General features: G+C 37.8%; 1 protein-coding gene across 1 annotated transcript in view; it reads right to left on the bottom strand.

Moving 5' to 3' along the window:
- Nucleotides 1-23744, bottom strand: part of LOC140324768 (rho GTPase-activating protein 42-like) — a 97857-nt gene that overhangs the window by 4520 nt on the left and 69593 nt on the right. Inside the window, exons 2-3 of the mRNA XM_072402876.1 lie at nt 23632-23727; nt 11308-11369 (exon numbers count right to left, since the gene is read on the bottom strand). Of these exons, the coding sequence (XP_072258977.1) occupies nt 11308-11369; nt 23632-23727 (158 nt within the window). The remainder of the gene's footprint in view (nt 1-11307; nt 11370-23631; nt 23728-23744) is intronic.

The raw sequence follows: 23744 nt of genomic DNA, 5'->3' as shown, positions 1-23744 counted from the left end.
ATAGGTTTTCTTAGACTCCTATGGGGCCATCTCTTGAAACTTGAGACACACAGAAGAAAACTCCAAAGAAGGATCATCCACTGCACAGAAGAAGCTGGAAACATGATTAGTATGGTCCACCATGTGCACACATGCCCATTGTCAGATCTATAAGATTTTGAAAAGGCTTGATAATTCCACATTGAAATCAGCCTTCACAAATACAATTAACCGTTTGCATATACCTATATTTCCTACTTGCCTTTGCACCATATCATATCAGTGTTCTCCCCAGCCCCTTTTAGCTGGGTGCACCACCCGGCAATTTCCAGTACCCACCCGGCTGTTTTTGGGTGGTTACTGAAGAGTTGGATCACAATGCAGGGGCCACCACCCGCCTACAATTTCTTGCCACCCAGCTTAAAAAAATTTCTGGGTTGAGCACTGCATATGATCAAGTGAGTATGATATTGTAAGGCCCTGGTCACCAGACACCAGTCCCCCTAACTAACTTTTTACTCTTCACCTATAGCAAGCCCCTGCACAGCCTTAGGAGGCTAGTGGTGCCGTCCAGAGTGGTTGTCCCCAGGACTTGTGTGCAAAGGGTAGTGTCTGGGGAGGGACTACCAGAGGATCAGGGACCCACAGATAACACAACACAGAAGAGTCTAGCAGAGGAAAATCTAAAAAAACAGAGCCTAAGGTCAATCACAGGTAATCAGTCCACCAAACAAGGTGGAATTGTACTTGATCAGGCTGATCTATGTGCATGGTGGTTTTACCAGGTTACAATAGTGTATCTGGCTGAGCTCCAAACAAACCAGTATATAGCCATCTGAAAACTTACAGAATTCCACAAGAAATCCAAATAGACTAATTGTCCTTTTGGAAAAACATTGCCTTAAAGAAAGAAAGGTATATTGTAAAACAGATATACCACCATGAAGCTAATTCTATGGCCTGACCTTCACCTGGGAATGGATGCAATGTATTGGCTATGTCATTGGACACTGTCAACATACACAGTTATGGCTTACGGGGTTTAGAAATGACCGCAGCACTAACGACAGGGTCTGTGAACAAAGATGTTATTTCTCAAGATTCAAATCATTGTCACCATAGGAATAAATTCAAAAGAAAGCAGCTATCTAGAGGCTGCTCTGCTCCCTTAACTCCAAGCGGCATCCACTTACCCACCCCCATCTTGTTCTAGGGTCAGGCGCTTATCCCTTGATTAAATGAGAGCTCTTGCTGCTGGGGATAGTGCAGGTTAAGGCATGGGTGCAGTCACCAGCTTGCTGGCCAAATATACATTTGACCTGCAACAAGAAGGGCCTGCACAATGATCTTCATGGCTTCATTATCACATCTTATCTAACTAATAGCACCTGATCTGAAAATACTTTGAAAATAACTTAAGAATGTAAAAGCGTACCTGAAATTTTAGTGATTGGATTTACATATACTTTAAATCAGCCTTTCTTGACCTTTTTAACATGGTGGAACCCTTGAAATAACTTTCAGTTCCTCACCCCTTCTATAATTACACCCTTACAGATATCCAAAAAGAACATTGGTGTCATTGGTAACTGACCTGAGCGCCACAAATTGCTCTTTGCTCAACCCCCAGCAACTTCTGAAAGAACGCTAGGTTTCCACAGAACTCCAAAACTGCTCGAAATACTAATTTAAGTTTTGTTCATTTCTTATTTTTTTTATTATACTTTACGTTTATATCAGGATTTTTATTTCCATTCCTAACATCAGTTCTTATTTTTCTCTGTAAACTATCACGTGCTTTAGCCACAAACTGCAAAATTATCCAGAATAAGTTCCATATGGTGATTTGGAATATGCATCTTCCTGTCCAAGTCATGTCTAGGTAAAACATGCAGAACAAAGAATTCCCCGTTTTACAGCTGTGCGACTAATTCAACCAATAAAAGCATCATTGTGTACTGACTGATAACGTGGAAGGAGAATGCAGCAATACTGCTATTGATTACTATGAGGAAGCTTTTATCTATTGGACAATTGTATCTAAATGTTGGAGTTTCAATGGTCACTAGTGAGCTGAATAACACGCCAGAATCTGCAATCTTTTATGAGTCAAAACTTTTTTTTGTCATTGGGGTAATTTAAAGTGTAACTAAACCTATAAACTATTTTATTTGTTGCACCCCATCAGTCTTTAGATGTGGTGGCTGCATTGGTTTTGTTTTTTATTCTGGCTATTGTCTTTTCATTTTCATCTGTTAGTTTTGCTATTAACACACTTCCTATCCAGAATTGACAACTTTTAATGACCCTTCTATATCAGGACAACTAAATTAATGACTATGGAACCCCACCCCACTCTCATTCTTTACAATGTAAAGAGGTGTGGTTCAGTCAGCACACCGGAGATTAACAGCTCACAGTATTTCTATCAGGATCAACAGGTTTGTGAAACAATGAAAACAAATATAGCATAATACAAATGTATAATTAACATATGAAAATGGAACAAGTAGAAAAAGTATACATATATACATGCATAGAGTAAAACAATATTTTCAGGAAAAAAAAATTAACCCTTTAAATGTAACAAAGAGAAGAGAGAAATCTTTCTCCCAAACTAACAATTTCTCTTACAAAAAGCTGAGAGCATTGGAGGAGTGTGATGGCAACTTTTCAGCAATTGTAGAGTTAGGTAAACTTAGAACTGAGAACCTCAGCGGGGTAATCTCATTATTTTCACACTAGAATTTTATGAACAAAACATTACCAATGCAAACAAATTAAGGTTTTATGTACACACAGTCCATCGAAATCTAATATTTTCTGCTATATTTTTTTGTAGCATGTAAATATTATACACAGCTTAAAATATAGCTGTTGTAACCTTTCCTTCAAATGGAGGTGACTGCTCCACATATGGGTCCCACTACTTTGATATACCTACAGGACATTGCCCTTGATATGGTATATGAATAACAAATATCAATATTAAACTTTTATTTGTAAAAATAAAACAGAAAAACTTGTCTTTGTTATGATGACAGTTTGTAAGCTGCTGGTAATTTTCGGGAGAGCTGTCTGCCAACAAATTCTCTAAAACAGCTATTCTCAACCTTTGAAACCATGGTTAGGTCTCAAGGAACCCTTATTAAAACTAATTTTTTAAGGGTATTAAAAAATTGTTAGCCAGTGGATAGAATGGTTTCCTACAGAGGTGGCTTGATTAATACATTCATAGACACCTAACAACATAATTAGAGTCATGCGGGTAGCTGTACCAAGTGGTGTTGGCCCCTGACTTATGGCATCTGGAGAAACCCTGGTTTAGAATGGCTGCCCAAAAATATTGGAAGTCCAAGAAACATTTTTTTTATAAATATTCTACCAGTTGTAGAAAAAAAGGAATCCACTTCTTGCAATATCCACTTCTTCTTCTACTATACAATGCTATTCCTCTTTCAGGTTGAATGGTAACCACTGGGAAGGTAGAATTAGAATTTAGGGAAGCCACATAATTCAAGCTACCAGTATCAACAAAAATACCCTTTCACTCCAACAAATGCATAACAAACAGCGGAATACCTCTGTGAATAAGCTGATTCAGGGGGAAAAATGCCAATAAGTTGTAGAATTCAATTAATTACGTGTTTTGCATGAAACAGTGCAGATGATCTTTGTATGTTTTCCATAAAGATTAGTAAAGCAGAACTTTGCATCTATAAGGCCTACAATGTGAATGGCCCATGAGCCCATGAGTCAACAAATATCCTTCATCTAGGACATACCAAGTAGGTGTTTTGTTCCCCTTTTAGATTCTCTTATTGGCACCAGTTGAGGCTACCATCTTTTTGGCTGGGTCCATAATTGGAAGAATGACAGCAGGATTCAGTGACATCCCTTAAGCAAGGAAACGCTTTAAGTCCGTTTTGTTGTGCTGTTCACTGTTTTGTATGAAGTCTTCGTTCTATGTCAGTAATAAGATCATCCAGCAGGCCTGCCAAGTCTCTGCACCTTCTAAATAATACACAAAGCTTCCATTCCCTTTTCACACTTCATTTATCTTTGAACAAGCTCAGTCCAATCTAATGCATTTCCAAATACCACATGTAAAATATTCATAGACCGTTATTTTGTCACCAATAAAAATAAAATGCAATGGTTTGATTTTCAGCCCCGTAACATTCATAAGAGCCCACATTGCAGCTGTGAACATGTTGATAATAAAAGGGCCTATTTCATACATATGACCAGAAGGTTCCCTATGTGCTATTAAAGCAAATCTATATAAAACATTTACTATATATGTTCACTTTGACTTATGCCATATGGATAAAGCCACATCTTTAGGAGTTATCTGGATATTACATTTTTCTAACATGTGGATTAAAGTGATCCCGTCAGAGGGTCAACAAAAGAAAAAAAACGAAGCATTACCAGGGCAAATGCGACATTTTATGGCCACTAAGGAGCTCTTCTTTATGGAGCAGAGTGGTGCTCCTTAAGAATTGATCCTTTGTGGCCACAAAGCGATAAATACAGAGCAGTGAATGACCATTGGCACTCTATGACAGGAAGTTTAGGATAACTCCCCCATACGTAATTACCCACTGTGGGATTCTTTGGCCAATGCCAGATGCTATATCCTCTCAAGCCTTGGAGAGCTTTAATAAATCAGGACCTTTGAGTTCAGTTCAAGCACAACTAAAATTTTTAGAGAACTTTTTAGGTTTAAATCTTTACTTTTTGACTTTAGGTCCAATATCTATTTTATGCAGTATGTTTATTGTGCACGTTTAAAAAGCTCAGACATACAAATCTGGTGAGAATTAGAGAACTGGATCTTCTAATTCATTTATCACATGGTCCACAGTCTCCTCTGGCAGCTGTGCTTAGATTCTATTCCACTTTTCACATTTCTTCCCCGGGCCAATAGTAATCATCTATTATCATCTGGCGCACAGATTAAAGGTTCTCCTTTCAAACTTGTGGAATAACACGTAGAAGTATATGGAAAGTATTCGCCTAAGTCCAGTGGTAGTTGTTAAACCTGGGCTCTCGCTGGCCTCCTGGTTTCTCAAACACTTCTGTCAGCCGGTGTTCTGCTATTTCTCCAGATTACAAAGCTGTTCTATCCGTACCGAGCTGAGGTAATTGCCCAGTGCGGACAGATGATGGGCCTCTCTAAAGGTAGGCTAGCCTATTTCAGTGCTGATGTTCTGACTCGGAAAACACCAAGATAAAATCGAATGATCATTAGTGACAGTTTCTCACCTTATCTCTAATAAGTCCACTTACTATATTTCCAGTTTTAGTCAAGGAAAAGATACTGGTAACCAAAAGCCTGAGTCTTCTGCATGGCCTCAACCTGTTCTCATAATTACAACAAGTTTACAAAACCCTGACATGGCATTGCTGCCCACAGCCTGCTGGCTTGTATGTCCTTTTGCCGGGGACACTGCTGTCTATAATGGGGACACGCTTGTGCCCTTCACCTTCAAGCCTATGACTAGACTATGGAAATTAAAAATATCTGAATATTAATTTACAATAGTTACAGTCATTAGAATCAGTAAATTAGCTTTACAAGTTTGCATTGACTTTTGTAGCTGCAGACACTTTGGAATAACTCATCTTCATAGTTCTTCAAAGTAAATTTCTCTCTGCAGGTCTACCCTCACCTAATCATGTCAGTGATTCATGTACAGGTACAAAAAATTAATACAAAATTCACCAAACTAAATGTCCGAGATGTGTTGAAAAACTATTTGCAAACAATAGCTAAATGATTGTTCCCTTTTTTACAAATAAAGGTAATTAACCTGTACAAGTGGGCTTCAAATGCATTTGTTGATATGACTTTAGCTGGATTCAGGGAAAATCTAATGCCCAGGTCCTTACTATTTATTTTCAGGGGAAAATGAGATTTGACAAGCTTTAAAGTGTTCTCACTGGTTAAGCGGTATCATGCCAGCACATCAAGGATCCTTATCAAATCAAGTCCAATTTGTTTTTTATATTAATCTTATCGCAGCGCAGATACTGCAACATTATCAATAAGGTATTGGATTTTTTCCATTGATATATTTATATAAATTGGTTTTGTGTGGCCCCCAAAAAATGCACCCTGTATTCCATCTGCAATGTGATTTGATCTCTCCAATATAAGTTAAGACTTTATGATTTTAAAGACCACTAGTGTTTTGCCAACCTATTTCATCAAAGTCACTGGACAGGTGAAAATCAGCCTCTCTCATATTTGTGGGGTAAGGCAGACCATCAGGAAGCAACTGCTTCCAAGAACATTCATGAGCTGACTTAGAAAACTGGTCCCAGTTACTATTACCTGCAGAAATAAGTGTAGAACGTGCCTATGCCACAATTATCCTACTTCTCCTCTCTAACCCAAGTGTCAACTGCTTTAGGTTTCTGTGTGTATAAACCTTTTGCTATTACAAGAGCTGGAGGTACACTGGATTGTGGCGGCATTTATGACCACTCCTGTATGTAGATACTTCGCAACCCTAGGCATATATAATAAAAATGTCACTTTGAAGTTGGGAGCTGAATCACATGGCTGAAATATTCCTCCTATTTATTTTACTAATTCTTGCTGCAAAATTAACTACAGAAAGAAAATCTCCATGCCAGTTCTCAGATTATACCACCAACAGTAAAGCAATATAGACAGCAATGCTGTGGAAGTGAACGTTGACTATTAGAGGAGATAACTCACTGAATGCAAGCCAAAGCAAACATAAGAATGCAGAAAGCTTCCTGTAGGTCGCTGACATTCCACCATGTGGCTGTACGTAATTACATAACGCACGATACCCAAAACTGCCTGCGCAGCCTCACAGTGTTTTTTTTTTTCTCCTTTTGACAGTTTACACTAAGTAAAAGGGAAAATTCAAGGCAACAAGTGACACCAATTTATAGGCAAGTAGAAAAAAATCTATTGTGCATTCTCAACTTTTTTACTTATCTGCTTCTGCTGTTATATGACATACACAGAACCTGTTCCATCAATATAGACCAGTGGCCCAGTGATGGTGCCTAGGCCTGCCACCGACAGGTCTTCTCTTTTCCTTAATTGTGACATGACCAAGCTGCCTTCTGGATTAGTAAGAAGCTCCTGATGGACTATAGCAATATATATAGAGCAATATAGCTAAATCATGAAGTGAACCCCCTACCCAGTCCAGAAGGGAGAGAACTCGGAAAAGGGTGCAGTTAAGGTATAAACTTTGGGTATCTAGAGTCAACAACAGCACTGCTGAACCTGGGAAACGGGGGCAAGCCGGAGATAAACTTTAATGAGATCAAGAAGGAAAAAATACTATATGTTAAAATAACACTGACCTAAGGAGAAAATAATGTGACAACAACCTGTATGAAGAGTACCAAGTATAGGCAGGGGGTACATTGTACATCTAAGTGTTATTCAGGCTCAGGACAGAACGTTCCTGTTTGCTATCACTCTTTTCCTTGCCAAATGTATTCCTGGGAATTCATACAGGTTTTAACATTTATTTGTGATAATGTGATAAAATCCTACTTTTTTCTTTTGGAGAAGGTCTAAATATCACTCAGTCCATTCCTTTCTGAGAAATGTGGGCACCTTCTAAGGCAAGAACCATACGCCATAAGGCAGGTCTATGCAATGGAAAAACTACACCGCAGCCAATGCCATCACACAAGCTATGAAGTGCCATTAATTCTATGCTGTAATGAGATCACTGCATCAGCAGATGCCAGAAAATATCTTACATTAATCACAGATCAGAAATGATTGAGCACTTAAACCAGCTCCTTACTCAACACAGCTTGATCTGTCAACTTCCCAAAAGCTGAGTTAATAAGGTCCACCGGAGGTTTATGGGGTATTTCTTGTAAAAATATTACATTTTGAAAACATTTTAAAAATAATAATATACAGAACTTCTGGACCCACGTATACTATGTGGTATATAACATCCTTTGGGACTCCATCTGCAAAATCAGCATGAGGCACTTCTCAAAGAAAAAAAAACAAAAAAAAAAGTAATGAGAAGTTTAAATTGATTACGTACATATTCAACGCAGCACTATAACAATGAAAACCCCAATGATTTAATGTCAAACAAAAAATATGCCAAATGTGATTTTAAAAAACCTTACTCTCTTACAAAACAATACAATGGACAAATACAGGACTTGGGAACCATGAAACAAAAATATCTTTCTACAAACTGTGCAGCTTTACAGAGAATGACGAGGATGACTGTCTAAAAACATGTCGTGGTAGCCATTCTTGTAGATCGAACATAAACAAAAATTTTTACTCCTACTGATGACTAATTCTAGACTGTTGTGTTATTCAGATTTATTAGATGTCTGTAAGTATAAAAATCAACCTAAAACCAATAACAATGGCACAGTTGCTAAAGTCTCAATGGGCCTGATATATTAAAATGGTCTTGAATGAAAATGTAATCAATAAGGTACTTTTCCTTTCCGAAAGTTGTCAATTCCTGTAGGAAATCAGACCGTTTGAATATCTTTCTTTTATTATAACAGAGTATTTAAAGCCGAAAAAATAGCCCTTAGTTATGTCCATTTGGTCTGTAAAATATAACATTAAAAGCATTTGGTATCAACCAATTTGATAACTGCCAAAAAATACCCCTGATCTTGTTAGAAAATCAGCCTTTTATTTAAAACTTTTACATTATGCCGGTTTTGATCATTTACTTCCATTCTGCGATTTTTATTTTCTTTTTCATAAAGTTTTGGAATTTTAAGACATTGATCTTTTTTAGTAGTTGCAACAATTGTTATTATACTTAATGACCAAAAGGAGATTCAGACACCAATTGAGCGATTCTTCACAGCTCTCAGCTCCCATCACTCTTAAGGAACCTGCATCTGAACATGACGGGCATGATAGCTGACGGGCAGTGGTGGTACTACCTGCTGCCACCCCTATTCATTTTTATTATTTATTATTATTATTGTTATTAATAATAAACAGGATTTATATAGCGCCAACATATTACGCAATGCTGTACATTAAATGGGGATGGCAAATTACAGACAAGTACAGACAATGACACAGGAGGAGGAGAGGACCCTGCCCACAAGAGCTTACAATCTAGGAGGTGGGGGAACTATCACACAATAGAAGGGGGATATGGAATTGTGGGAAGTAGTGAGGGTTTAAAAGGACAAAGGAGGATGGGTAGGCATGTTTGAAAAAATGGGGATTGAGCGCTCTTTTAAATGAGCAGAAAGTAGAAGTGAGCCAAATAGGATGTGGAAGACCATTCCAGACAGTAGGGGCAGCTACTATATGTTCAAGTATGTGGACAACCCTTAATTGTTACTCAATTAGTGACAGTTTGGGGAAGGCCTGCACAGAGTCCCAAACCTAACTGTATTCAACATCCTAGGTTCTAAAATGAGATCTCCAAAAATGTCATATCGGTGTGAGATTGTAAGCTCTTTGGTGCAGGGTCCTCTCCTCCTCCTGTGTCTCTGTCCGTCATTTGCAATTGCCATCCAATGTACATTTTCTATAGGGCTGCCCCAGGGAAAGGCTACTCATAGCTTCTAATCATTTTAGTCATCATCATCAGTTTCTCCAAGGCAGCAGCTCTCTGCCATAAGGAAGTGGTAACAGAACCGAAACCTCATGGCAAGTCTGAACTTAGTATTAAAACCCCTTTGGAGTAGAACTCCTTCCACCTTTCATTCACCAACTGTGACTTACCAATAATGAATATTTTCTTATTATACTTTCATTTTAATGAATCATTTAAACTTTAATTGTATATATCCTGACAATGACATGACAGTGTCATTCAGACCAGTTGCCCAAGGACCTACAACATCTACAAACTAAAATGAGTGAGGCAGCTTTTTTGTAGCTATCACATGTCCACAAAAAAAAAATAATATATTAGCCCTATATGTTGCCCTAAATGTACACAGAGATCCATTACATTAACACAATGACCCCTACTTTGTCTGTAAACGCTTAACCTACCCACATGATAGGATGGTCAGTGATTCACCTATTGAATTTTGCAGAAGCATAGAGCTTATTTGTGTCATCCAAATCTGCAAACAAATCTGAAATATACGTTTTCAACTAAAAAAAAATTATCTGATATAAGATGCTAAGATATATAGATATAGATATAGATATAAGATAAGATTTCCAATATTACTGGCAGAAGTTGACGGATACCGCATGTTTTTAGAGAACAATAACAAAAGAAGAAGGGAAGTAGCCCAACCACAACTAACATTATTACTGATGAAACTCAGTAGGTGTTAAATGGAAGTGGAATGTGTAAGTTTCATAATGACATATACAGTATGATGCATATCTGAAAGGCGGGTTAGCCATTTTTGTAACTACTTACTTATCAGAAACTAAATTAAAAAATTATGGGATCACATTTCTGAGGTTATGAGTGCAGATTTGAAATAGAACCCAGTTTCAGTGGCTATGGCAGTTTGGATGGAATCAGTGCTGGAAAACTGGTGTGTCAGTGGGGTTCACAATATCAAGAGTCTAATTAATGAGTAACTGATCCAGTTGACCCAAATATTTTCAGGATTGTGGTTATAGGGAGAGACGTGATGTCATCTCTGATGTCACTGCCATTTTCTATATTAGCTCCGATGGCTTATTAACCTGTCCTGCCTGAGATAAATGATGGAGTTCTGATTAGGTCAAGGGACACCCATAAGAGAATATTAAAATAAAAAAAAACATACATTGGGATCCAAACAAACCCATTTTGGCGCCTTTGGAGTACATCTGAGGTTCACATAAGCCTGCACAGTGTCAATCAGCAAATCTGGAATTTTAAAGACCCATGAACAGCATTGGGTACCACTTACCATCCTTTCAAACTTATCTCAATTTACAGTTACAGTAATGGCAGCCATACAATGGCCAACATGTAATTTTCAGTTCAAAAAATGATCAATCCAAGGGTTGTTTAGTCAATTTCCATTATATCCATTTAAAATATCAATTGCAACACAAATAGTGGCTTCAATGTAACCACAATAACCAATCAACACAAAAGCCACACAGGACATGCCACACACATTTTGATCAATTAATCATTTACATTGAATCAACTGAATAGATTAAATAAAAGAATGTAAGACGTAGAAGGCAATGTATACAGAACACTATAGAAATGCACAAAACTTGTAAAGTTTTTCTTGGGAGGGGTTGACATAACCTTTAATAAATTGCTTGTTGCCACTGGTCACAGTACATTTACACAATTGTTAATACAATCTCTGCATATGATGCAATGTTCTTACCAATCTTCTCCTTTCTTCCTCCACTGTAATGAGTAGGCGAGCAAACTCTTTCAGGGATTGAGCTGAAAGAAAGGAAAGCGAGTTAAATGCATCTATTCATTAGCTGATAAAAAGGACTTGTAATGAAAACATAATCTAAAAAACAACATGACTGGGAAAGCTCTTGTGCTGGATTATTAACACTGCAAACATTTCATATATCAGTTCAATTTCAGGAGCATGGTTGGCGGAGCCATGAAATGCTGCCTGGGTTCCGTTATTACACCACATTCATCCTGCATTGGAGATCCGGTCTATGAGTTCATTGACTGGCTTATCTCATCTGCAGTTCATCTTTTTCTCAGCAGCAATGTTAAATTTATTTTGCATTCATATTGACTTGAATTGCAGTCCGAAAGTGAACAAAAACCTATCAACATAAGGATTAAGGTCATCGTAGACTTTAGAGCATAATCAGTCCATCTCACAACACCTTCAGGGTCAGTTTTTACTCTGGACAGAAGAAACTTACTGACATGAGTGCTGCTGCTTAGGGTGGAGGTGAGTTGAATGAAGGTAGTCCTGGTGCCAAGGACAATAGTAGTAATTCGGAAACCTTTTTAAAACTGCTCACTCGTATCTCCTGCTACTAAAAGGCTTGTTTGTATTTGTTATGCTCTGCTCCATATACACGGGATCGTAACCAGATGCAGCCAGGAAAAACTTTCAATTGTTTATATTGTATGGAAGTTGTATATCTGATAAGCCAGTCTTGCTAGATTTTCAGTTCCTAGCTGAGCTGTCCATACAAGGTTTCAACACCTGTAGCTTCTATTACTAACATCATTGTTTTTTTATGGTACGTTTAAAGGACAACTCCAGGCCAACCCAAAGTTCAGTAATAGCAAGCTGCAATATTATTACATTTTCTTGTGTCTATTCTGCAGTTTTGGATCCATTGTTTATGCTCAACCATCAGCATGATTTTTTCCAGGGCAGCCTGCACAACATTTTATGAGAATTAAGCAATATAATGTGCAAGTAAAGGTGTGTGATCTGAGCAAAAATTAGACCCACCCAGATGTAATCAGGGCAATAGGCAGAGATGAATGAATTTGTAAAATTCACGCCTTTTAGCCACCTCTGAAATCAGAATCATTTTGCATAGATGGTTGTTGGTGATCTTAGAAATGTTTTGAGGACAAAAAAAATCCCTTAGTGACAAATTACACATGCTTCACCCCTAACTTAAATATAGATACTTTTATATAGGGGTTGGTTTCATTGGTCTGTCTACCCTAATGGAGAAAAAAAATGTGAAGATTAAGTTAAGTTAAGCTATTGGAAAATTGTAAATACATATTTAGCAGCGTTATGTTATATATATGTAAACTATATCTACTCTTGTAGACGTATCTTGTTCCTGATGAAGCGGACTTAGATCCAAGAAACGCGTCGAACTTGAACTTTAGAGCCTACCCACAAAATTACAGACTAATTTACTGAATATCACTCTTGGTTTTATCGCTACATTGTTTTATCTATACAAATATTTGTTGTTTATTTGTTAAATAAATTATTGAATTGTTATTAAGATGGAGTCATACAAAATCAATTCCGCTAAAGTCCCATGGTGATTGACCAACCCTAAATAAAAGTATCAATGGTTGTTAGTGATTTTCCATCTTTTAAAAAATTTAAATATCCATCTTTTGATATCCCATGGTAAAAGTGGGTAAACCATTGAAGGTTAATTAAACTTATGAACTGACTTTAGATCAGCTTGCCCTCCTTAAAGATCCTTTATGAAGATGGCGCCAACCATTCCATATCCTTACTTTTGTCCCAGTGTGAGGTGGTCAACAAGATTCATCTCATACAAATAGGCAAAGGAGGATATGAGATTGGAACTTTTTAGGGCAGTCTAGGGCAAGGGTAAGTGGGGGGTCATAAAGGACATAAAAACATATTTTTGTTATGCGGACCTCATGGGAAGATCTTTGGGATTAGAGATAGAATGTCTGTTTTCTTGATATCTCTGCTGTGATACCTCCTCTTAGAATGCTATATTACATGAGACTTTTAGTATCCAACAAATAAAAATGAACCTTCAGTGTAACATCACACCTATGTTACAGAATATGGGTTCCTAGATTTCCAATAAAATGGAAAGGTGCATACTGGTAAACCTAACAATGCATGAATGAAGACCTGAAGGCCAAAGTATGTAGATTGTGATCAATGTATGCATTTCAAATTCAATTTTCATATGATTTATTCTATTCATACATATCAAATCTAAACATCAGGAAGGCCAACTGTGGAGCCAACAGACAAGTAGTCCATAAAAAGGGATTGTCATGTAAAAAGAGGTAATAGCTGGAAGCCATGGTGTAATTTGTGCGCTATCAGGACTGCTAGAATCAGCGTAGGCATAACATGCGCCTATTTCGATATACATGTTGTTATTTGAAGCTAGCAATTTAAAATTAAATACTGCTTGTCAGAGCAATAAAAAAAACTCTTTTCAGCAAATTTACATTTGGCATCTATTTAAAGGAAATTAAATACCATGTACCTTAAATGTCAGAGAAACCTCAGTAGGAAACAGTGAAAGATGGATAGCATTAACTCATATAAGGAAATAACCAGACAAATATAATTATCATGCTGAAAGGGGTTTTCTTTGGAAACGTTTCTTAATGGTGCTGTTTAGACCTTGGGTCGCAAACTTGAAAAGCCTAAAGGACAGCTATTAGGGACAAAGAAAGAAAGGTAACCTTGGGCTATCCAACTCCAGATCTTGAGGGCCACACACAGGCTCAAAATATCATGTAAAACTATAAATTTATGATTGTAAACCATACCCTACTATATTTGCTGCCGACTTTGAGGAAATTAATGTTTGCAGACCCTTGCCATTTGAGGACTGGAGTTGGATGCTTTTAGTCTAAACCTTACCAGTGCTATTCAAACCAAAATAAAATGCTTTGGTTGAAATTAGGCATTTAAAAAAAAAGGGGCCAGCTGATTTTATACTTAGTAAATAAAAAAAACATGGCCATCTAGCACAACCCATCCAACTCTTGTCCATATGGAGGTGTCAATCTTTCCTCCAGAGTGACGGGAATGGGCATAAAGATGTAAAACCTATACTATCCTGGTTCAGGCTGGTGGCAAAAGGAAAGCACAGTTTACAATTGGCCACAATTCCACAGAACTGCTTTAGTATTTCACAAATCCACTGGGGTCCTGCAAATCCAGGAGATGTCCCAGAGACAATAAGCTAGGGCTCTGAGATTTGCTCATGCCCTTTCTCCATGGCTTTTTTCAAGTTCCCAACCTAACAAGGATAGGGGGGGTTAGATACTTATTTGCAGGTCACACTGGAACTACTGCATTTTTGCACAGAAGAAAACTAATTTTAAATTAATTTCCAAGGGTCAGTAATATTAATAGATATTGTATTTGATATGTCACCAGCATTAACCATATATAGCATGCAGCTCTCTGGTTCACATAGGCCATTCATTGGCTTTATGTCAATATAGACGTACATATGCACCCATTAAAAAAACTTTCATAATCATCTACAGCAGCGGTGCCCACACTTTTTTGGCTTGCGAGCTACTTTTAAAATGACCAAGCCTAAACTCTAACTCCTGTGCGAGGTAGAGTTTATTTTAAAAGGACGGGCTCTGTGACCTACTCCCTGATCTACAGCAATAATTTAGCATCAGTACAGGTATCCCATGATTCAGTTTGTTAAAAACAAGCAGTTAGGTTAATTGGGTCCCCCCAAATTGGCCTTAGATCATATATGACTATGGTAGGGACATAAGATTGTGAGCCCTTTGAGGGACAGTTACTGACTTGACTACAGATTTTGTAACATGTTGGAGCTATATAAACACTGGATAATGATAATAATAATAATAATAATAATAATAATAATAATAATAATAATAAATAATCCACTATGCGAGATCATTAAATAAAAATGACGACTAAGAACAGTTCTTTTTTTACTAATGAGGAGGATGCAATGGGGAAGCTCCTGCTTTCTCCCCTCCGCTCTTCATAGAACAGAACAGGCAGTAGATGAGTAGCCTGTATGTAAAATGATTGAATGCAAAACTGTCACCTGAACTGTCCACCAACAAGAGTTATTATTCATCTCTGCAATGCTTGATGTCCTTTGCTGTAGTCAATAATATATTATGACAGATTACAGAAGGATAAGAAACTTTTTGTGCTATGTCTCGCAGACTGTTTTTTTTTCTGAACCTAGATCTGTCCATTACAATTGTTCTGTAGAATAAGGTCTTTTTAGAACTTTTTTTTCTGTGTTTTAACCCATTTAGAATTAAATTCCTTAGGCGCATTAGGGATATTTTTCCCTGTGTCCCTTCCAGCCATACAAAAAATATGAAGTGTGTTTGTCTTCGGGACAAGATGGCAAAGATAATAAAAAGGTTGCCAGTTACCACTTTATTGAATATGTTTTTGTGTTTGCAATCACTTTCTGTTAGAGAGGTCCTAACCCTCCCTTATTCTATCCAAAAGTCTATTGAAAAAATCGACCTTACATTTTACCAGAAAGTTCGCAAAAAGTGAAGCTCTGGGTAATGTTATTTTTGTAAAAGGTAAAAATAATTTTTAAAAAAAATAAATCAATTAGAGTTAAATAAGTTTAGTATTTACCTTGCCAACACCCCCTTATAACTACACGAAAATACAAATAATAAGAATGTGAATGCAGCTATATATGTGCTATGTTATCTAGAAAGTTAGCAGTTTTTCACACCCCCTCATTGGCAATGAAGGGAGTAACCACTTGAGTTTTCATGAGTTTGGAGCTGTTTGGAGCATTTGGCTTTTCTGTTGTATTATTGTCACATACCTGTCAGTGCATGCTGTGTTTATCTTACAGCTTCATCACACCAGCATAACCTTGTCTAACCTATACCTGTGTGTTCTACAGGATCCTGCATCCCAACACCCACCTATCTCTACACTTTTATTAAACTTATGAAAAGCAGTCTGGAGTCAGAATTCCAGAAATAAACATCTAAACATTCTGCCGCAAAACCCTAGGAGCCGTTCAGCCTACAGATTGTCCTACTCTCCACAATTCACGTCATGATACGTTCAACAATATTATTGTATGCACATGTGCTTTATAAAGGCTAATCTTTTATACACATTCCCATAAAGCCAAGATTTTACTGATTATATGGGAGACACTAAAAGACCATTGTGTAAAGTTATACAGAGCTAATGGTTAGGGATGTATTTTATCATCTATGTATCATTTATTATTAATGCAACCACTTTGTGTTAAGTTATTCATACCACGCAGCAATAATTATTTATGTGCGTTTGTTGGAATACAAATTCTTTATTACTATCCCTGATATTATTTGAAGCCCCAAAAAAGCATTTCAAATTCAAAAACACTTTGTGTAGCGGTGTTTGGCTGTAGCTGTATACCTATCCACACAGACACAAGCTTCTCTTATTAGGTTGAGGTCTTACAATTGCTTACCACTTATTGTCTGTAAACTACAAGTTCCCCCCACTCATTTTGGCACATGGTTTCTACTTGACACGCCAACACATTAGGCACAAAATAGAACAGGGGTGTCAAACTCTGGCCGGCCACGTCCTATTTTTTGGCCCCCAAAGGAATCCTAAATATGAATTGCAGCTGGCCCGCTACTACAATTCCCGGTATCACTCGTGTCTATAGACCAGCGGGCTCTAGCCTATGCGTGGCCCGGCATTGGACTGTTTAATAGACGCAAGTAATGCCGGGAATTGTAGTAACAGCACTATTTCAATGAAGAGGGAGTTCCAGCGGTGGGCCGCGCATAAGATTTAGCCCTGCATTGCCCTGCATTGGCTGGGTCTGGCATTTTCAGAACTCCCCCTCAGCTACACGTGGGAGGTGTCAGGAGGCTTTTGGAGTTCCAGGAAATTCATGACGACCCATGGCCTTGTGTCATATAGCGGTGTCTGAGGCTGTGCGTAGCCTGCTGTTATCCAAATGTATGACGCTGTGGGCGCTGCACAATTTCCACGTTACATCTCTGACACAATGCCCCAGCTCCGTACCCAAGTGGCTCAACTGCTCTCAATGTTTGGCAGCACATATCTGTAACTATTCTCCAAGATGAAGGTGAACAAAACATCGCACAGGAGTCGTCTTACTGATGAACACCTTCACTAAATCCTGAGAATTCCTCAGAGCCTGATCCCAAACACTGATGAACTAGCATCCAATAAGAGATGCCAGGTATCTGGCTTGGACCTTGAATAAATGTTTTCTTTATGTACTTTTCCTTGCTACTCCAAGGCATGGACATGAATAGTTGGATTTCCGAAGAAGAAAATTGTTAATATTATTGTTAGCCTGTGCAAAAAGGTTACCATTGAAATTTTACTCAGAAGGCTACAAATAGAGAAAGAGCCATCAGATTTTATTCTTCAATTAAATTCAAAAACAAATCTTGTGCGTCTCTCAATTATAAGCTTGTTCCAGATTAAATGCTAAGCAAAACCTCTGTTTCCATATGAAAAGGTTTTTATATCTAATTAGAAGAAAAAACTTCCTGAATTTGTTCAATATATTTCAAGGTTGGCTACTGACTTTGTCTAAGTTTTTAATTTTGACCCTCTGTGTATTTAAGTTTGACACCTCTGCAATAGACCACAGCCAGCGATCTATTCAATTTTGCTACTCCATCAGATTTTAGATCAGAAATCCCCAATTGTTTCCTAATTTTACCCTCTAACCCACTTTCTTGATGTCTAACCATAACCTTTCTTTTAAAACACCAAACATTAATTCCCCCTTTTGCCTACTGCCTACTGCCTACACTGAAGCCACGCTGCCTGTGCATAATCCAAACCCCTGCCCACCCTAAACTTTCTGCCCTGTAACTAACCTTTACCCCCATCCCTAAAGCAGTAGCTAACCAAAATCTCCCTGCCTTATGTCTGCCCTGCCTAAACCCAAATCTTAACCCTTAAGTTTTCCTACCGTAGAAAGCAAAATCTGACATAACACTCCAACAGAGTAGCACATGCCATACAACATGCCATATCAGTGTTCTCCCCAGGCAGGCCCTTATAGCTGGGCGCATCACCCGGCACTTTTCAGTAACCACCTGGCTATTTTTGGGTGGTTACTGAAGAGTTGGGCTTAAAAAAAAATTCTGGGTTGAACACTGCATATGCAAAATACTGAACATGGCTCACAGCTGCACATGTCAAACCCATCTTAGTGGATACATCCAACTCATTATGCCAGACAGAGCAGCTTGCCTTATTCCTGCCATACTGGACACAGCAACAAACACCAAACTGGGACTGAACTCATCAGAAATACTGAAACACCATTTCACCTACCAGGAATCAGATTTATAGCAACCCTCAAACTATGCACTTGATCCAGTTTTTAAATGCCCCGATATTGAAAACTTTTCAGGAGGTGTATGTATGGTAGCCAACAACTCCACTTGAAGGAGTCAGGAAATGCTAGATCAATATTTTATTGTTTTAGAAAATTAGAAAAAAAAAAAAAGTAATTTCAGAAGTCCGAATAGCATTGCATCAAATACAATATTTGATGCCATGCCATCTAGATTTCTGAAATATTAGACTCAAACTGGGTCCAATATGGAGTGCAGATAGATGTGGACCTAAACAGATACCTACATGTTATGTTCGGATATCACTTGCCCCCTTAACCTGCAATAAAGATAAATGTTCGGCCGCCATATGTACACCTCCTGAAGAATTTTCCAAACGCATCAAGGTAACTACAGCTTTGAAAGATTTTCTCTTTGACTGATCTATTAGTGGATTTAAATCTTTATTTTCGGATGGCTACTTTACATACAATAAATGGATTTTTTATGTATCTAAATTTTTATAATGCAATTGAAATAAATTAGTATGTTTTAGAGCAGCGGTCGCCAACCAGTGGTCCGTAAGAAAATTTTGGTGGTGTGCTGCTCTGGCTGGTGCACCACCGAGCAGGGTCAGATAAAGGATCCCGCTGGGGGGGGCACTGGAGACCCCACAAGTTCCTGGACACAATCCGCCCACTCTCCCATCTCCGATAGGAAAGTGGGCGGTGTTATGCCATCATGATGTCACTATGGGTTTCTCCCCCTTTGAGTGACACCCGGCTCCCTCCGCATGCGCAGTCAGGCGTAATTTCTCGTGGTCAGTGGGACCAAAATGGTTGACGACCACTGTTTTAGAGTACAAACAAAATGTATCTAATTTCCTGCAGAGTCCCTTCTTTTTCTCCAAATATGTATTATATGAATTTTTAAGGAACATGGTCTAGAAGCTCCAATATTTTGTTGTTTATCCTAAACAGTATCCTGAAACGGGAAAATGAGTTTAAATCTCCATTTTCAAGCTGAAAACTAGAATACAGAACTATAAACAAGTAATATTTTGTCATTACTACAAAAATTGATTTTTTTGGACTGACCTAATAATTATACAAAATGACTATATATTTCTATAAACAGAGGATTTCTTTGGAGTAATACATCAAACCTAAAGGATGAGAGAATGTGATGAAGGGGGATGAAGGCCTTCGGTCAGATGAACAGACAGTGGGGAGCTGTAAAGCCTTCATGTGGTTTCAGCATTGGCTTGCAGCATGTCAGAGTCATGATGGGTTGGCTCAGGTTCTCCTCCGTTCTGTGGTTTCTAGGACAAGAAGTGTTTTCTGGACAACCCTCAAGAATTATTTTCTTAGACTAAAGTTTATGTATATTATCCAGGAAAAGCTTTAGCTGCCATTACACCGAGCTGCCAAAGTCATTTTTACATTCATCGTGTTAGCTGACAGTTTAAGACCATCATCGCCCAATAATATTTATATGTGTTTGAGGAGCTTGGATGTACCATGTAAGTTCTCATTACAAATCTAAACTCTACGGAGGTCTTCACAAGTCAACAAGTTCAGCTGCCAAAATAGAAATGAGAAGCAGATCAGCTGGGATTGGTATTGGAACTTCTACTGATTGTATGTCTACCCCAAAGCACCTGACACAATGGGCCTGATTTATTAAAGCTCTTCGAGGCTGGAGAAGATAGACTATGAACCTGGGTGATCCAGAAAACCTGGAATGGATTTTCTAAAAACATTTCCTATTTGGCAAATATTTTCAATCCTAGATGAGATTCATTCTAGATTTGGATCATTCAGGTTCACCCATGATAGTCTATCTTCTACAGTCTGGGAGAGCTTTACCAAATCAGGCCCATTGTAAACACAAGAAAAAAGTTATACCTTCTATACAAAATAGAAGGTATATATAATGCTCATGAATCTGGGGGAATATATCAGAAAACAAAACTGTAACAATAAATCTGCAGGAACAATTCCCTTCCATGAAGCTTTATAACAGAAAGCAGACTAAAGTGATAAGAGTTGGCATCATAAGAGAGAAATACAGCCAGGTCAAAAATGTTGACTATAAAAACCAATATAGATTAATTTACTGAACAAAAGAAGAATAGTAAATACAACATACAGGAGGGAGAAAAGGGAAAAGAAAGGTTGAAGCTCCAGGGGACAGAAGAGCTTTTTGAAAACATTCAAGACAGAAAACTTGTTCAAAGAGGTTAATGTAGTAAGAAAGTTTGAGTTGTAAAAGTCAATGTGTATAGATGAAACAAGGAAACAACTGGGAATAAAGAGAAAATATTAGAACTTTTGTTTTTTTATTGAGAACAAAGCCCAGCTGAACTTTCAAATCTGATAAAAACATTCCAAGTATGTCCAAAAAAGGGTGCAAAGTGTTAAAGATTGTTTTATTTGGAAAGCAGACACCAACTATGCGTCCCAATAGAATGCTGCAGAGAAGCAATGGTCTCTCCATAAAGGTCCCACACACAGAGCTAAAAGGTCTGACTCAGTAGGGAGCGAGCCAGACCTCTGCAGACTGACCACTGCTTCCACAAAGACAGAAAAGTCCTCACTCTACAGAAGAATTGTAATGGACAGATCTGGGTTCAGAAGAAAACAGTCTGTGAGACTTAGCACATCTTTGGTTTTGATGCTTCCATCATATTTTTGCTAATTAAACTAAAAGTTAAACTGGGCTTTAAACAACCAGAAAACGTACAATCAGACAATAAAAATGGACAAGTTTTTTTTATGACTTAGAACACACAAAATCTTGCACACGCCATACAGTGCACACTAAGGCTGCAGCAGTAAACCAGAAATTCCAATATATGATGATATCAGAATTGATGGTTATCATATGTGGCATGACAATGGATTCACCAAGACTGGTATTTATTGTAATCAGAAGCTCTGACCCCACAGGGAAAATCCTCACAAAAACAGACCCCCAGGGATGCATCCTCAGGCTATTCCGGATACAAAGGAAAAGCTGCAGAACACCACATTAGTACATGCTGCTGCTCTCTACAACATTCAAGAATTGTCCACAACTCGGAGAGACATAAGACAAGTCATATAACTGCACCAAAGACCCGACAACATTAAACATTAAAAATGCAACTACAGCATAAAAAAAAGAGATCCCATTGACAAAAGATATTTCTGCCCAGGGCATTCAGAAGCACAATACAAGGACCTCAGAACCTTATATTGAAGAACTTACTCAATATCTGTTTGAAAAAAGTCAACCAATCATTGGAATTTCTCATTCACAAATACAGGGAATATAGTAACTTGAACCATCTGTAAATTGATTATAAGCAGGCGTATGTAAAAAGGGAAGAGGTATGTAAAGCACTACAAGAATTCAGAACCCCCTACAAAGTTAGTAAAACTGGATATATAAAATTCAAATGCTGGGACAAAGCTCTAGACTAATTCTAGTTATGATGAACGTGGATTAAACCTTTTAATTTTTTTAGATGATAAAGTGGTGAGGGGTTAGATTATTTTTTACTGTGTATAAAAAATTTCTGCAAACTTATCACCTGCACAGGTGTTGCCATTAGAAGATTTACCCTCATTTTATTCTATTACATTATGGATTTCCCATCACATTCTGCCTTGGTGACAAGGATCACCAGATGTAAAATTTTAACGTACAATGTCTAGAAAGTGCAGATGATATAGAGCTTATAGCTTAGTTTGTATAAATGCATTCTATTTCTATGCTTGGACAGTGCGGTGGCTCAGTGGTAAGCCTTTACAGCACTGGGTCCCAGGTTTGAATCTCAGCCAGGACACTCTCTGCATGGAGTTTGCATGTTCTCTATGTGTTTGTGTGGGCTTCCTCCAGGTACTCGGGGTACCTCCCACCTTCCCGAAACATGCAGTTATATAAGTTAGCTTCCCTCCAAGAAAAAAAATGACGTTAGACTGTATTAAAGACATATGACTATGGTAGGATATTACATTGTGAACCACTTGAGGGGGCAGCTAGTGACATGACTATGAACTTTGTACAGCGCTGTGTAGTATGTTGGCACTTTTTTTTCTGCAAACAATTTTATGAGGATTTAAATTTGGATTTAGGCACCCTACATACACCAATTTGTTGGTTTAGCATTGTGTCTTTATATGGTAGAGGTAGGGCTGTGCTTCCTATGTTAGACCCTCCAGCAAGGAGAACCGTGAGAAGCACAGTACTGGAATCACCAGCATCACTACAAACCTACTTAGAACAGGCAGGAAAAACATAAACTCACACTGCAAGTATACCGCTATGACAATGTAGGTGCAAGAAGGTGAAGTTCCAAACAAAATATAATTATTTTCAGGGTACTGCATAGCCACAATTAACATTTCTAAAGTTATGGTTTAGCATAGCGAATCTTTACTTTCTTCATTTCATTTTCTATTTTAAATAAAGGTTTCCTTGATTCAATAGAGAATTTATGAGTAATTCAGGAGAAAACAAAACATTACTGTATGGTGTAGTGATAAAAAAACAAAAAAAACTTACATTTCCATATGTTGAGATGCATTGAAGCCCATTTGTTTAATTGCATTGAGTTGGTGTAAGAGGGTTGAGAAGTAAGGGAAAATCTTCCCCAACGCTAAACTTTATGAAACTAGTATTAGACCCGCTATAACACAAAGATTTAAAACATGGAATTGTACAAAAAGGGATCAGAAAAAGCTTCCAGCTAGTGTTGTGGAGAATCTGTAAAACATTGCATGAAAATGGGTTATGGAAAATAATATACACTATACAGAACCAGACGATGTAACATATAAAAGGTTGTGTCTAATATCTGGATTTTTCAGGTAATATGGGTAGGATAACATGAGAAATGGAATGGGCAACTTTAACAAACTGCTACAAAAACAAAATATCTTACCTATGTTAATTTCATCATCTGTCTCTGCATCTCCAATGCATTCAAATTGGAAGTCTTGCAGGGAATGTGAGAATTTCTGTACAGCCATTGATAGATCTAAAAAAGAAAGACAA

Source organism: Pyxicephalus adspersus, chromosome 1 (genome assembly GCF_032062135.1).
Source record: "Pyxicephalus adspersus chromosome 1, UCB_Pads_2.0, whole genome shotgun sequence".
Classification (NCBI taxonomy): domain Eukaryota; kingdom Metazoa; phylum Chordata; class Amphibia; order Anura; family Pyxicephalidae; genus Pyxicephalus; species Pyxicephalus adspersus.
The sequence above is the reverse complement of the archived record's forward strand: the minus strand, read 5'-3'. Positions and strand labels throughout refer to the sequence as shown.